We start from the raw sequence: 15,448 nt of genomic DNA, 5'->3' as shown, positions 1-15,448 counted from the left end.
GGAACAACAGGCTGTTTTGATCCCGAAGCCCCTCCAAGGGAGCGTACGCTCACACAGGTTTCTGACCAGAGAGACACTCTTTAGCACGCACTGAGATGTCTGCCTGCAGACACGTACACTCAGGAGCACGTGAAGCACATGCGTGAGACTGCGGTGTGACACTCCAGCACCTCCCACCCCATGGTTTTTCACCAGAGCTGCCTACCCCAGTGTGCTTCTACAGTTTGTTTTCTAGTCCCGCCTCCCTGAGGTGTGTTGGCAGCTCTGATACCCAGGTACACTGATACCGCTGCAAGCGATACCAGCCTGCTCGCAGAATCTGTGTTCCCTTTGATTTAATGATTCTCATTAAAGTCAGAGATGAAACTACTGGTGTTCGAGGTTTTGGAGAGTGAGATATTGCCGTTTGAAAGGCTTGAGGTGATCTCAAAGCACAGAGGGGAAAGGAGAGGGGGAAGATGGGCTGCCTGGCGGCTTTGGTAGTGGGCTTGCAATGGAGAGCATGATACAGAGATTTGATATCACGCATCTCACTGGGCATCCACTCTAGTAAGACCAGAAATTACTTTTCTAGGCGTTACAATTTCTCGTTTATGACAGGCACCACTTCTCAAAGAGGTTACTGACTTCTGGTGAAAGATCAGTTGTTTGAGTTGATTCATTTGGAATAAGAAAGTGGAGGAATTGGGACTGGAGGCAGGTATAGGCAAGAAGGAGAACCCGAACCATTTTTTTATTGCGCTTACTGGGGAATGACCTCAAGGTGCATACACTGAGTGAAGAAATAAGTGAATATAAAACATCTCTGGGGAGAGCAGGCACCGGTAGGAAGAAGTGCAATATCTTAGACAAAAATAGTGTGGAGGTGGAAGGCCTCTTCCAAGTTCAGCTGCAACAACCTTTGGCTGATGAGCTTCCCCAGCCATTTGCTCTGTCAGGGAATTGGAGATGGCAGTACCAGTGGAGGAATCCCCTGTCCCACAGAGCCTGGTGCAACCAAGCTGGGCAGTGAGGGTATGAGCCTCTCCAGGGCAGGTATCCAGGGAAAGAGCGATGAGCATCAGTCCCTCCATCAGCATGCACAGTGCAGGGTGTGCTTCAGTGCCTCTTGGCACAGACATGCAGGGGCACGGCCATTCTGCATGTGGGGCTGGCTTTGTGTCAGCCCTGGGCTGGTGGAGGCAGCGTTGGAGGCTCCTCGCACTGCTTGTCTTTGCTGTCACCCCAGGGCGGGAGAATGGGGCTGCCCCAGGCCTGAGGATCATCCTGATAATGGTTGTCACCATGCTCTGTTGCTGCATTCTTCCTTCAGCCTGACCCCCTTGCCCTAGGAGGAGCTAGGAAATGCCTCCAGCAAATTAACACAAAAGCTGTTGGGGTCCCTTCGGCAAAGGAACCGAAATGCACAATAAATCTGCATCCCATCTGTCACAGTGCTTTATATACCTTCCCAAAGTAGTGGATTGGACTGGGCTGAATTACACACTGCCCTTCACAGGTGCCTGCTGAGGTTTCTCTGGAGACTCTTCAGTCGTGGTACCAGTTAGCCTGGATCTCTGTCAGGTTCTCAGAGCCCAGCTCTAAAGCCCTTCTGAGTGTATGCTGGAGGTGGTGCCCCACGTGGCAGGGCCCAAAAGCTTGGACATGAGCTGAATGCAGGAGCTGACTCTGCAATGACACTGTCTAGGGGAGCAGTAGTGACAGCTCATACAAATGACTGAGGCTTCTTCATGGCAGAAATGCCTTTAGCATGTCCCTCTCTCCTGACCATGGTGTTCCTGGTGCATTCTCTATCACCCAGTGAAGCTAGTCCAGGGAACCAGAGAAAAAAGGTCTATAGAAGATGTGATTTGGATGCCTCAAGTCTATGCCTCTTTAATTTGCATATCCGTCAAGGTGGTGGAAAAGGTGTGGTTGGGTGAGGGCTGTTTCTATGTACATGTGTCTTGTGTTGTAATATTTCACCAGTCCTTTCCAGACCTCAGCTGCTTTTCCAGGTTTGAAAGGCTGTGCTGAATTTCTGAGACTAATTCGTGTTAGGTGGCCCTGTAGCTACGATGCTCTATCCTCTTCCTATTACCTTCTATTTTAGGCAGTTGGTCAAAGCAGTGCAAAATTGGATGCAAGAGCACTGCTGTGCTCCTGGTGTCCGTTTCACTTCATGTGAGCTTCAAAGAGAACAAGCCAACAGCCAGAAGAGCTGCTCCAGGCCTGTCAGGGAAGGAGATCCATTCTGATTACCTAGCAGGAGGGCTAACATGAAATCAGTAGGGTCTTGCTCTGAAAGTGTCTTGCGGATGGTACTAGCGAGTTTCCCATTGGAGCGTTGGCTAAGAATGACTCCTTCCTGTGCCAAACCTGAACAACACTGTTTCCCCTTGCTGAGGAAAAACAATACCTCTCACCTTTAATATGAAGATCTCAGGAGACTTTAATACAAAACACAAATGAATCATCCCAGTACTACTGTTGTAGAAAGAGTGATACAATCTCCTCCTTCTTTCATACAGATCCAAACCTTGAGATTAAATGACTTGCCCGTCTCACTTTCAGAACTGGGTACAGAACCCGTGAGATGAAAGTCCCAATCCACTCTTTTAACTGAGAGGTCTTGCTGTAGTGAGTCAATCTTGTACTCACCGATCTGCCACATGCTTCTTTTCCTTGATATCCTGTTGCTAATGCAGGAAGTAAATAACCCATCCAGTTTTATGGTGAAAGTATCATCTGTGAGCAGAGAGCAGCAATAGGTTTAGGGCTCCTTTCCAGTTTTGGGTATGCCCGCATGCTCTGAAGCCAGTGCTAGGCACAAGCAGCGGGCAGCTCATAGGAGACGTCTGCATTGCCAGGGAGGGTGAGGTTCCAGGGCAGGCATGTCATTGTCCGGCTGTGGGAAAAGAGCACAGGGAAATCAGGCTGGGCATTAGAAGGTGGAGGTTGCTATCCTAACACAGAGACAAGCAGGCTGCTGATGGACCTTGTGCTGCTTTGCAAGGGTATGATGAACAGGATACTGTGCCCTGGCTGGGATGAATTGGCTGGAGGGGTTGTGTCCTTTACCTTTCCACCACCCTCTCCTAGTAGTACCATTGTTGCTCTGAGTGATCCCAGTTTAGTGATAAGAGCATAGTTGTGAATCTGTGCAACTCTACAGCTTTCTACCTCCATCACAGCTAAGTCCAGCGCTTCCAGGGGTGCAGGTTAGCACGCCTTTAAGGCGATGTGCCGTCCTGTCCTATTCATAAGTGACAAAAAGCCATTACCTGCACGTCCATCCCAACTTCGGAGTGCTTTGCTCTGCAAAGCAGCCTAGTAAGGAATAGTCCTTATGCTCAAGGGAGTGTCTGGTATTTACATAGGAATGCCTCTTTTTTTCCCTATCTGGGCCTACTGGATATATTTTTTACTGCCTTGTGCTTGAGTCTCCTTACTGCCCATAAGAACAAAATCTAAAGGTGAGCCCAGTTTGCCTTCTCGTTTTCCCTGCTTTGGAATACCCACTAGCTTGCTTCAGCCTGGAGCCAGCATCAGAGTCAACTCAGAAGCAACGTGGACAGAGTTCAGTGTGTCAGTATAGACCTAGTTATTTTGCCCTGCCTGCAAGGACTTTGGATCTGCAAAACTCCCGGCAAGAATATCGTATTATGGAGAACATTATTTCTCTCACGATGAGAAGGACTTGTCTGCTTCTACTCTCGGTAAGGTAATTATAGCTGAAGGTATATACTCTACAATGCCTGGCCTAGAAAATGCCAAAATGGTTGTCTTTAGCCTTAGTGCTTTATGAACCTGTGCAGTATAAGAAGCAGAAATATATCACCGGTCTTCTGTTGTCTCATCCTGAAAAATGTTCATCTGTCATGTTTCAGGTGGGGCCCCACTGCAGACAGGGGGAAGATGGGGAGAGCAAGCAAGAACAAAGGAATAAATTCTAGTTAGTAGAAGCTTTTTCTATGGTTTTTATGGTGATTTAAGCATCTTCAAAGTGATGTGAGTTGCAGCCATTTTCCTTCCATGGCACAATGCCCTGGGGAAGAATTGTAGAAAACTCCTAGAAAACTACCTTGGTAGCTTTTTCTCTCTCACAGGTAGAAAATAATTTACATAAGACAGATAGGTGATGGGAGAGACCTCCTTACATGTTTATCTAAACAGGAGAGAGAATGCATTGTTTCAGACCACAGGCTCAGTGGATCCCTATAAAATTCCTGTGACTTACTTGCTATCGAGAGGCATCGGGGCTGCACAGAACTTGCCGACAATGGATGACTCATCCTTCCTCCAAAACTGATTCTTGGGAAGATACTTCAGTGTCACACTGTTTATCTGGCAGAGGGGAACACTGTGGGCCAGCAGCTTTTTGCCCATCTCCTGGTGCTTAGGTCTGAAAGGCAGGGTGAGAGACGCGAGGGAGAACATTCAGTCAACCTGCAGATGCGGCCTGTATGCAGATGTATTGAAACACTGGAGGAACCTGGGGTATTATTGTGGAGCCCTCACATAATGGAGTGAGAATACTCATCTATCAAAACAGGGCATTGCATGAGAGGCTTACTGGCTGTCTCTCCATGTTTTATCTCTGTAGTCAGAAATATTTCTGTATAAATATCCTTCCTTCCGTCACACAATTACAACAACTCTTCTTGCTATTGCATATAGATTGAAACACAGCCTGGATTGCTACAGAGAGGTAAGTGGTAGATAAGGTCAACATCTATGAAATCATGAATGGCACTGATAGGGATCGGTTGTTCACCATTTCTTCCAGTGCATGAACTAGGGGTCATCAAAGAGAGCTAAGAGGTGGCAGGCTCAGAAAGATTGCACACTACACAGAGTACCATTCTCACGCTGTTAAAATCCTTGCTGTGGGATGTTGTGGATGCTAGCAAGTTTACATGACTGTACAAGTCATGGGAGGGGGACTGGAAAAGTTTGTGTAAGACAAAAGCTAATAAGGACAAAGATCTCACCTTTGGCTCTGAAAGTCCATGAGACATAATTGGTCAGACACTGGGGAAACTGTTTGGGGAAGTATTGCTACATACTTACACTGCATTTTTTTACACTCTTCTCTAGGAATTTGCTTTTGACCATGTTGAAGGTGGGATGCTTGGATAGAGGGACGTTTGTCTGTCCCTATGTTCTTACCCAGGTAACAGGAACTGAGAAATGCCAGAGGTTGGTAAACAGCCAATGATCTGAGCCCAGTTGGTCATATGCTATGAAGGAGTGCTGCCCAGCCATTTTATGTAGGTGGGCCACCTCCCTTCTCTGGAGTCCATCTAATGGGTGTCCTTATGCTTGATCTATGTGGCACCTCTAAGAGCCTGGAGATCATGGTTTCCTTGTGTTTATGAAGAATATTTGTGTAGCTGACTCAGCACAATCCCAGAAGCACCTGGGCGACTGCCTGATCAGAAACGTGTTGGTAGGGAAAGAGGAGAGGTGACAAAAGGGTCAGGAAGAGCCTACAATTCTGCTAATGAAAGCAGCTCCCAGGAGCAGGCTGACAGCTGCATTCAACATGCTCCTAGGCCAGAGTGGCCAACTCAAACCAGTACATCCAGTCCCTCCCTTAGGCTGCAGTGGTAGATGCTGGAGGTTTTGTGTGTCTGACTGTGTCTGGCTTGAAGCTACCAAAAATAGGAAGCATCATTAAATTGTGGTTATAAAATTGAATAATGGATAGCAAATGGAAAACAAACATAGGGGAAGCCATCTCTCTACTGCATATCGTCCATGGGCAGGACCCAGCCCTGCCCCAGGACAGAGGAACACAGTAAGATTAAGCAGGTTGAAGAAAGTCACTCCTGGGACTGACATTTGGTCCAACCCCACACAACCTTTGGATAGATGTAGGACTCCTGGCTGGCTTCAGAAGTATGTTTTTTTGGATATGGGAGATGGTGTTGTGTGATGTAAGGCCAGGCTGGATGGGGTTTTGAGCAATCTGATGTAGTGGAAGGTGTCCCTGCCCATGGCAGGGGGGTTGGAATTAGGTGATCTTTAAGGTCCCTTCCAACCCAAACCATTCCGTGATTCTATGATTCTGTGCGTAAGCAACGCGACGCAGCTGGGAAGTGTGCTGTGTTTCAAGCTCCTTACTCTGTCAGCCCCATGGCAGCTATGGGGCTTGGGGACATGTCTCTTGAGGCGCTCTGAGCAACACATGGGGTACCGGCATCCTGAGGAGTGAGATTGGAATTGGTGTTTAGGAGAGAAGCAGGGCAATGTGAGGGAAGACACAACAATGTGAGTCACTTGCTGAAGGTATGAGACTGGCTGAACACTTGCAAGTGCCTGTGCACTTCTGGGGAACTGCAGGATGGCAGGCATGTCAGATCACCTGAAATATGTCAGTGATCGATTAGTGTCTGAAGTGCAATGTGAGAATCTATGTTTAGATGCCCATTCAACAGTCTGAGCTTGACTGCACTGGAGGGCTGAGCTATGCCTAGAGCGGGGAAGTTTCTTTGCTCTTTGCTACAGTGTGAATTAAAAGGGATATCTTCAATTTTATACTCTCAAATCTGTACATTTATTGCTGTAAGCAAATTTTTCAGTTTAGCCTTGTGCTTCTCAGGAAGGCACTTCAAGGAAATACAGCTGCTGTTCTCTCAGTGAAAGGGTATCTCTGGATAGGTTACCCTGCTATAACTTTGCTGTCTCATTAAAACTTGAGGGTACAGCAAAGCCTCGGGATTGCCTGCCTGTCTCACTTCCCCAGGCAGCCTTTGTCACCAGTGCTTACATGCCGTCTGCTGGACTCCTATCAAACCCTGTGTCCAACAACTGCAAAAGGAAGTGCTGCATGTCTTTCTGACCAGATCAAGGGTCCTGACTTGACCTGGGTATTACTATTTCCTCCCTCCTGCATCTTTGGAAAAGACAGATTTGGCTCCCAAGCCGGGGAGGGGTTGAACAGACTGAGCTCCACCAGGCTGGAGTACAAACTACAAATTGCAGAACCTGTCTGGAAATCTGTACCCAAGCAGCTATGTCATGCTGGAGAGCACCCTAGAGTGTGGCTTCCCTTTCCCTGGTTTTCACCCCTACCTCCTGGTGCCCAGGACTGAAGCAGCAACACAATTGTCTTCAGGTCACAGTGTTCTGGCTTAGTGGTAAGGACTGTGTGGCAGCCAGTGCTGGAACTCCTGTGATCCTAGGAGAGCTGGCTGAGGCTCTTTAGCAGACTGTTTTCCTGTTTCCTGAGGCAGCCAGCAGCATGTGCTAGCTGCATGTCTACATTGCAGTTCCCAGCCCACAGTAGTGGGCAGGAAGGTGTGGGAAAAAGTGAGGAAGACTTCTGGGGAACTTCTCTGTGGTGGGGAGATCCCCCTGTGGCAAGGGCTGTGGAACAGGAATTTGAGTCTGGTCCTTTAATTCAGATACAGTTTGGAGGAGGGTAGTGCTGTCTGTCTGCATGTGTGGTCTTGGTCCCCTGCCCCCTGGACTTTTCTCTACAATGGGAGCCGGGGCCCTTTGCTGCATTACTGCAGAGGCAACAAGCTACCGAACACATTTCTGACTGCGGATGCGCTTGTCTCCTCTTTGCAACTGCTGTCCTATTGGGCATCAAGAGGAATGTCTAAGCCACCAAGACTGTCAGTCTGGAACCTCTGGTGGATGGGGTCTTGCTGTAGCTGTCTCCGTCTGGCAGAGTAGAGCTGATAACTATCTGTCAGTGATTGAGGTTTGAATTGGCACCAGGCAAGGGTACCTGCAGAAAAGGAACTGTCATAGCAATACGGAAGTATGCAAATTTGAGGATTCCAGAGTATACCTACTGCTTTGTGCACTCAGGGAAGAGGTGGACCTAGCCAGGTTACTGAGTAATGGTAGCACATGCCTGATTCTTGAGAGCATTTAAGGTAAACGTGGAGGGCCTCCAGCAGAAAGGTTGTGGTTCATCACACAGTGCCTGCACTCAGGGAGATGTGCTATTGTTGTGTCTTTCCCAGACTGGTATAAACATCCTTACACATGGAGCTGGGATAAAACAGGCCAGAAGCATGCACTGTCACTCACATGGTGATCTTCACCGTGTCCTTGGTCCTGTTGCTGCAGAAAGTTATCTCAATGCTGGTGGCTATGTTTCTTTTCTTCTGCAAGTGGAATTCAACCAGGCTGTGATGGACTGAGCAAGAGGCAAAGTATGCAAGAGTGAGGGCAGGTACTATCAGCTGGGCCTACCCCTGCCAGAAGAAGGCCTCTAGCACCCATTCCCTGTCCCCACCAGCAGAAAGAAGATTAAATAGACCTAAGAAAGAAAATAGTCTCTGTGGTATGAGAGGCACAGTGGGCAGGTCTGCATAGTCCAGTGTAAACAGACAGGCATTTTCACTATCCTTTACTTCAGTCCTGAAGCCATGTTGCTGTCTTAATCCAGGGCTGTGCCCACACTAATACACCCATTGAACAGGGCTTTACAGGGGAGATATGCAGGGTTATTGCTCTTCAGCTCTGTGTCTCAGACCACAACAGCTGATTCCGATGGGGATGGTGGGTTGTAACCAACTGTCCTCCCCAGAGAATCTGCTTAATTTGGCCAATGCCCTTCTGACTTGTTTTTTCTCACTGCTACTTACCACAGAATGGGGCTGAGGGACTGGTCATTAAATAAACTTTCACCTCCTTGGGCAGCTTTCTCATGTTGACACCTGCCTGCTCCAGCAGGCCTGCAGGAGGAAATAAAGCCAGTGCAGGGAAAACCATAAATGACCCAGAACAGAAATATAATTGGTCCCAAATCACCTCCATTTACCCCACCCAACTTCACTGAAAGAACAGACCTTTTCTTTATACCAGCGCAAATCAGAGGAAGCACAGGTTTGTTGTACCTGTTTGACAGGTTAACAACCCCCCAGAAAACCTATTCTGGCTACCCCAGGTAATCATCATCAGAGTACATCTTCGTGGTTTTGTTTCATTCCTCTGCTAGCAAACTGTGTCATCAGTTGCACTTGTGCAAAATGAGCAGGACTAAAGACCACCAAGTCAGGAAACTTAGTGCTGATGTAAATGACAATGCAAACACAAGGTGCTGGGAAATTGGATTTCTGGATCAAGTGAGAAGACCACCATAACCTGAGACACCTGCACCACTGACTAGCTGAAAATGTGGCTTGGTGAGATGGAGAAAGGGTGGCTGATCTGAGAGCACCTGTACCAAAAGGGGCCTCTCCTTTTCCTCTGGTACCAGACGGCAAATATCACTAGAGGACACTTCCTCTACTTGAGCCACAGCCCAGTTCCAGAAGCCTAAAAGAGGCAACTATTACCTTCTCCTAGTCCAGGGAATTCATCTTTGGGGTGGCCATGGCAAGAATTTATGAGAAGAAAGTGACACAGCAACAGTGAGTGGTTTGTAGAAGAATGGGACTTCAGGCTTGGTCTAAAATTTCCAGCTGCTTCTCTAAACAAGACAGTTTTTGAGCTAATTTCCCACTTGTTAGGCAGGGGATTCTGGAGACTCTCTTTCAACTAATTTGTGGGTCCTATGAAATGTTTAAAGATCAGAAATGTTGAAGATGTTGCTGTTCTACCTTGGGCAATCTATGAGCTTTTAAAGCGTCTCTATGGAAGCCTGAAAATAAACAGCTTCTCGCTATCCCCAAAGACAGCCAAAGCAAATCCTGCTCAGAGATATCTGAACCGCATACTGTGCTCTGCACTGACACCCATCAGGAATGTATTGTTGTCCGCTCCAGGAAGTTTTCATGCTGGTACTGTACCTATTCTGGGACAGGAGAACAGGAAGGGATCAACACAGTCCAGGCAACGACCGTTCATAAAATCTTGATGACTTGCACAGGGGAATGCCACAAACGGACAGGAATGTTTCAGGGCACTGACATAGAGGTGTACTGCCCTCATGTGATCACAGATCAGATACTTATAGCCTGCAAGAAAAAATGCACCCAGAGAAAAGCAGCCATGAGCTTCTCCCTTGGCTTCAGTCTTTTTGCATGTTCCCAAGGACCTGAGAGTCAAGAAACACTCTTAGTGATTCTGCAGCCATCCCCTTCCCATTAGTGACATTTTGTAGAGCATTTTTGTTACTACAAGCCCAGATTCCACTGCAAGAGGAGTTACACAGGAAGTTAGAAGTGTATCTCCCAGACTAACGGAGTCTTCCAGAAGAGGGGGACCACAGGGCTGCCATGTCCCCATCAGTGTATCATCGATGAAGGCTCCAAGCTCTCTGCAAGGGGGTACAACAGGGCAATGACTCCCACCTGCACTGGGACCCCAGCTGTGGGAAGTGAAGTACCATAAGTGTCCCCTGTTACCTGACCCTCAATGCAGCTGGCTCATCCAGAACACATTTGAATATTTATCCACACTATTTACTGTGTAAAGTCCTATTCTCTAGAAGGAAAAGGCTGTGATTTTACAAGCTGTCTCTCTAAGTACAGACACAGCTTGCAGCATGAAAACAAAAAGAAGCTTTTGCTAGTAGTACCTAAAATCCTTTCTAACATAACTGTTTTCTTTGTTGATACAAACACTACTGATGCTAGGGGTTTTGGCTCATACAGAAGTGTCATCAAATTCACATCTCTTGACAATGGTGCTGCCAAGACACTTGACAAATTCACTTGTATGTGATTTTAATTTCAGCTGCTCGTTGTACTGCTGAGGGGAGATGTGGGCCATGAATCTCTGCTGCCACAGGTCTTTACAAATACATTTTTCACTTTGATGTCTGCCCTGACTGTAGCAGGAGCTGGTTGCCAAACAGCATTTTCACAGTCTGCTAAACAGCCATGAAAGCCCTTTTCTTGGCCACAGAGTGTTCTTACCTGACGAGATGAATCGGGGGCATCCTGGCTGATCTTTGCCTCCATTGACAAAATAATCGATGTGGCCTACAGGAATCCGGATCCCGAAATCTGAAAGGAGGTGAAAAGCCACTTCATTCTTATGCTTAGTTCTTCTATAGGCTTTACCCTACATGGTATTTGACAGGCCCCAATAATTGTTTGAACATTAGTAGTGCTGGACCCAGATCCAGTGCTGGAGACATCAAGGACGGATTTCCTGTTCATAAATGCCTGCATTGTGCTGCACAGAGCAGAATGTGCTCCAGGCCCTGCCATCAAAATGACTGGCAACTGTGGCTTCATCACCACCTCTGTGACTCAGGTTCTTGATTCTGTATAAAGGAGAACAAAACTGACTGCAACCTTAACAGGGGATTATGAGGCATGATTGAGAGTTATGTTGGTAGAGATTTTTATAATCTCCAGGCAAGAGGTGTGAGTCAAAGGCACCATGTTATTCTTTAGCATGTGGTCTGCCTACATAGACACTAAGCGCTTCAGAAAAGTTACTCTGTTGTTGCACCAAGCTGTTACTTTCCACCAGCACTTGCAGTGGCACCCTTCTTACGTCAAGTGGGGAAAAGCAAAGACCAGACATGTAAGTTCCTTCCAGGTGGTAAAAGCCATACTGAGCTGATTCTGCATAAACTTACTCTGCTGTAGCAGGGTTAAGAAAGCAATATTTGCTGGAAGATTGCCCTCCCCACCTGTCCGTTGCTGTGAAGTGCTCTGGCATACAAATACGTGCAATGAATTCATTGCTAAAGCCTATCTAATCAAGAACCATCCTCAGAGTGAACCTGAACTCATGATAATCTGGCATAAAAGGCACAATGACCTACACACGCCTTAGCAATAATGATGGCAGCAGGAACAGAAGCATGGGCTGAAGAAGACAGAAGCCAGCTTACTGTCAGCATCGGTATGAATGGCTTCCACAAAGAGGGCATCCCCAGGATCCAGGCGTTCCTCAGGGCTGGCTCTGGTGTACTTAGGGCCTGCGGGATCCAGGCCTGTAACAAAATCAAACATCTTAACAAATGCTTAACAGATGCTCTTCAGCCCATCACTTTATTATTTCTGGACCAGTTATTTTATCCAAAATTTAAAAATGTTGCTGAGCAGAAGTGATAAATTATTCCCAGGTTGCACTGGTTATGCTCCAGAATGGTTTCTGCCCCTGCTAACTTTCACTACAGCTTCCTTACCTTGTCCTCCCCCATTCCACTCTCCTATAGCAGTTTTGTACCTCAAGTTTCTAGGCTGTAAAGCCACAACTGAGCTTCAAATACCTCTGACAGAGCGGGTGCAGAGTGTCTTTCGGATTTTCGGTGAAAGGGAATCAAATTGGTAAGACCTTCCCTAATTGTACTGTTGTCTGTATTAGCACTATAGTCTGAGAAATGTCACTGAAGATTATCAGGTAGGTGATGAATTCAGCATCCCGGGCATTAACCAATCCAAGCATTACAAAGGTTTGATATTATCAAACATTCTTAAAACAAAGAGGCTTCTGAGCCCTCTCTCCACAAATAAAATCGAGTCCTTAAGCAGCTATCTACATTTTTGCCTAAAACTTGCTCCTAGAGCAACTTCTGGGGAGTCAAAGGAATACAGAAAATTATCCTTGGCAATACCAAGGAACAGGTCAAAGATAATTTTTTTTGTTCTGGCTGAGGTTTATCCTGCTCACTTTTTGTAGAAAAGTAATCTCACAAGATTTTTTTTCATTCCCTAGGCAACAACAGTGTTTTAAGAAGCAGCTCTGCTCCACGTGCCACTTGGCCTCAGAGCTGGACAATTTCACTGCCCTGGACTCGGTCCCATTAATTCTCTATGGAGAAAGCAATATCAACAATATACAAACTGATGTGTTTGCATGTGTGAGGTGAGGGGAGGGAAGGAGAAAAAGGAAAAGAAGGAGAAAAATTCTCTTCTTTCAATAAATAAACGCTAATAATAGGACAAGTGGTCAGAAGGATTTACTGCTTTAATTTTTCTTCTGTATTCTTTAATCCTGACACATACAAAAAGCTGAGACATTTTCCATGCAATTCTACAGACCAAGTTTTAGTTAAAGGCTTTAAGAGATACTGGAAAGTGTTATTCAGTATAGCTTAAAGTTCTACCGTGAGTAGCAGTCAATTCTATCACAGCTCCAAGGCAAGCACATTTATACCCTCTATTCTCTATACCTCCTCCAAGCACAAGCTGCATGAACTCCATTAAGATTTACATCCTCAACAGCTAAGAAAACTATTCACTGAAGCTATACTAAATGTAGCTGAATTCCTTCAGGCTTTTTAATTTCCTTTGCAAAAATTGAAACAAATTGCTTTTCAGCAATTTTGGATATGCCTGTTCATTCCAGTTCCTGTACCATTTGCTTTCCTGCACAAGGAGATAGCCACAGGAACAGGCATGAGTTAAAGAAACTCACATCACAAAAATAAACTCTGTTCTATGATCTCCAAAGCTCACTCTAGTTTTGCTTCACAGCTCTTTTTAGATGACTGAAAACACTTCAGCAAATTATGGCTCTGGGATCACATTCCTTTCTGTGTGTATGCATATGTGTGCGGAGGCAGAAGATGAGATCAGACATATCTTGGGTCTGATTCCACCTGTCTTCAGGCTCCTAAATCTGAACTGGAACCTGCAATGACCAGTGTTCCTATGAAATCATAGAAGAATCAGGAGTTATAAAGAAGGGTTGTCTTCTAGTAGTGTTAAAAATTAATGGAATAAATAAACCTACAGAGCTTTTATTACATGTAGACAACATAAAGGGGAAGAGTCTCTGATTCGTAATTACCATGGTTTCCTGGGAAAGTGTCTGCTTCTGCTCATCTGAAGATGTTGCTGATCATAAAATCCTGGTGCAGGAAAGTAGTTACTCCAAGTCCCTCCTAATGTAAACTTTGATTAACAGCTTAAAAAGGGCCCTGTGTGAAACTCAGCTTCTGTTAAGAAACGCCCCTATTTCAGGCAGTGTGGGTAGCGGTGACATGTGAAGGCTGAACCAGCATTTCTCTGGACTGCCCTGCTGAATGTGCAGTGAGACCCTCCTTGAGGATACCTCTGTGAGACAGACCAGCATGGGCTGAGGCAGACTGGAAGCTGTGGTCATTCTACTGGAGCCTTTATGTCTGTTCCTACTTGGTGGCATTTTCCCTCCTATCAAAACAAATCTCCATCCCTGGGGATTCCCAGAACTTTCCAAGACCCTTGACAACCTGATCTGACTTAGAAGGCAGACTGCTTGGAGGGGTGTGGCAGAGGTGGGGGTGTGGGGTGGACTAGAGACCTTCCAAGGTCACTTCTTACCTAAATCATTCTGTGACTCTATTCTTCCCCTTTACCTAAAGGCTGACAACATCCTGAGTGAACAAAAGAGCTCTAAATGCCATGACTAGCCTCCAACCATCTTTCTCTGTAACTCCCCCACTGCAAACTTTTCCTCACACCCAGGAGTTTGGCTCTCTGTGTTTAAGGTCAGCTCTGATTTGGTACAATTGGGTGGCCTTAGACCAGTCTACTGTGAAAACAGCTGGCTTGTGGGAGAGAATACCGAAAAGGCTCTTGCCTTTGGTCCTTGCCTGAGCTGTGTTGTAGGGATGCCATGCCCAGCCCTGTGTCTTGTTGGTCCTGCGCTTATATTGCTGACTTGACTTCCTGGCTCAGCCTTGGGCTTGCCTCATCACTACAGACTTGCCTGGTGATCACTGGACTGTGGATGACCTATCCCTGGACCTGCTCTGCTCTTCTTGCCCAGGTACGGTAGGACTGTGTCCCTTGTCAGTGAGGCCGCTGCTCCTGCCTACCTTGCTGTCCCCTTGGCTCTCAGCTCACATTTTCCTGCAGAGCAGCTCACTCTTGCTGCTCCCCATTTCCCCAAGGACATGCACTGTGGGCTTTAATTTTAAGAACCACAGAGGTATGTATACGTGCTGTAAAGGGGACGCAAAGCAAGTGAATGTTATGAGTTTTCATTAGGCCTCGTATTCTTTTAAGCTGGCACCAATTTGAAGAGTGGAGCAGAGGCAGAAGGACCCTTTTGCAAATGCACGCATTCTTTTGGCGGTATGGAGGGGACTGATGACTGGAAAGGCACTGTCAGCCTCTTCTGAAGCTAGGAAGAAGCCCATAAGCCTGGATCTAATGAGCCCATATGCAAATAAAAGACCATGATGGACGACTCCCCTTCTTTGCTCTTTTATTCTCTCCCTTGAAGAGCAGATGAGGATCCAAGACTCAGTTTTATGATACCTGTTATCCGTCCCAGCTGACCACCATGGAAGTGCCCCACCAGGCCCCCGACATGCGCACCAAGGCTCACCCCAATGATATGGATGGATGTCCCTGAGACTCCCAGGCCCTGCAGATTAACGGTAATACAAATTAATGTTTCTGTAGCAGATAGGTGAAATACCCTGTCCCAGACCACACAGCATCTCTGTAACTTCTAATACAGGATTGCTTTTGACGTGTATGGTAGAGAACCAAAGAGATGTGAGAATGATGGGTATTGCCCTTTCTGTTTTTCAGAATCTTTCTTCAGGTCCACAGATGCAAACCCAACCCTAACCAGGTTGGTCAGATGTTCCTGTTCACAACTA

General features: G+C 46.6%; 1 protein-coding gene across 1 annotated transcript in view; it reads right to left on the bottom strand.

Moving 5' to 3' along the window:
- Positions 1–2,802: 2,802 nt before the first annotated feature.
- PLA1A (phospholipase A1 member A) overlaps positions 2,803–15,448 on the bottom strand; it is a 20,067-nt gene continuing 7,421 nt past the window's right edge. Inside the window, 8 exon segments of the mRNA XM_086460587.1 lie at positions 2,803–2,887; positions 4,220–4,384; positions 8,032–8,140; positions 8,592–8,681; positions 9,738–9,905; positions 10,809–10,898; positions 11,741–11,842; positions 15,099–15,207. Of these exon segments, the coding sequence (XP_086316713.1) occupies positions 2,803–2,887; positions 4,220–4,384; positions 8,032–8,140; positions 8,592–8,681; positions 9,738–9,905; positions 10,809–10,898; positions 11,741–11,842; positions 15,099–15,207 (918 nt within the window).

This window comes from Leptosomus discolor, chromosome 1 (genome assembly GCF_034619465.1).
Source record: "Leptosomus discolor isolate bLepDis1 chromosome 1, bLepDis1.hap2, whole genome shotgun sequence".
Taxonomy (NCBI): Eukaryota; Metazoa; Chordata; class Aves; order Leptosomiformes; family Leptosomidae; genus Leptosomus; species Leptosomus discolor.
Note: the sequence above shows the minus strand (reverse complement) of the source record. Positions and strands in the feature narration are given on the sequence as shown.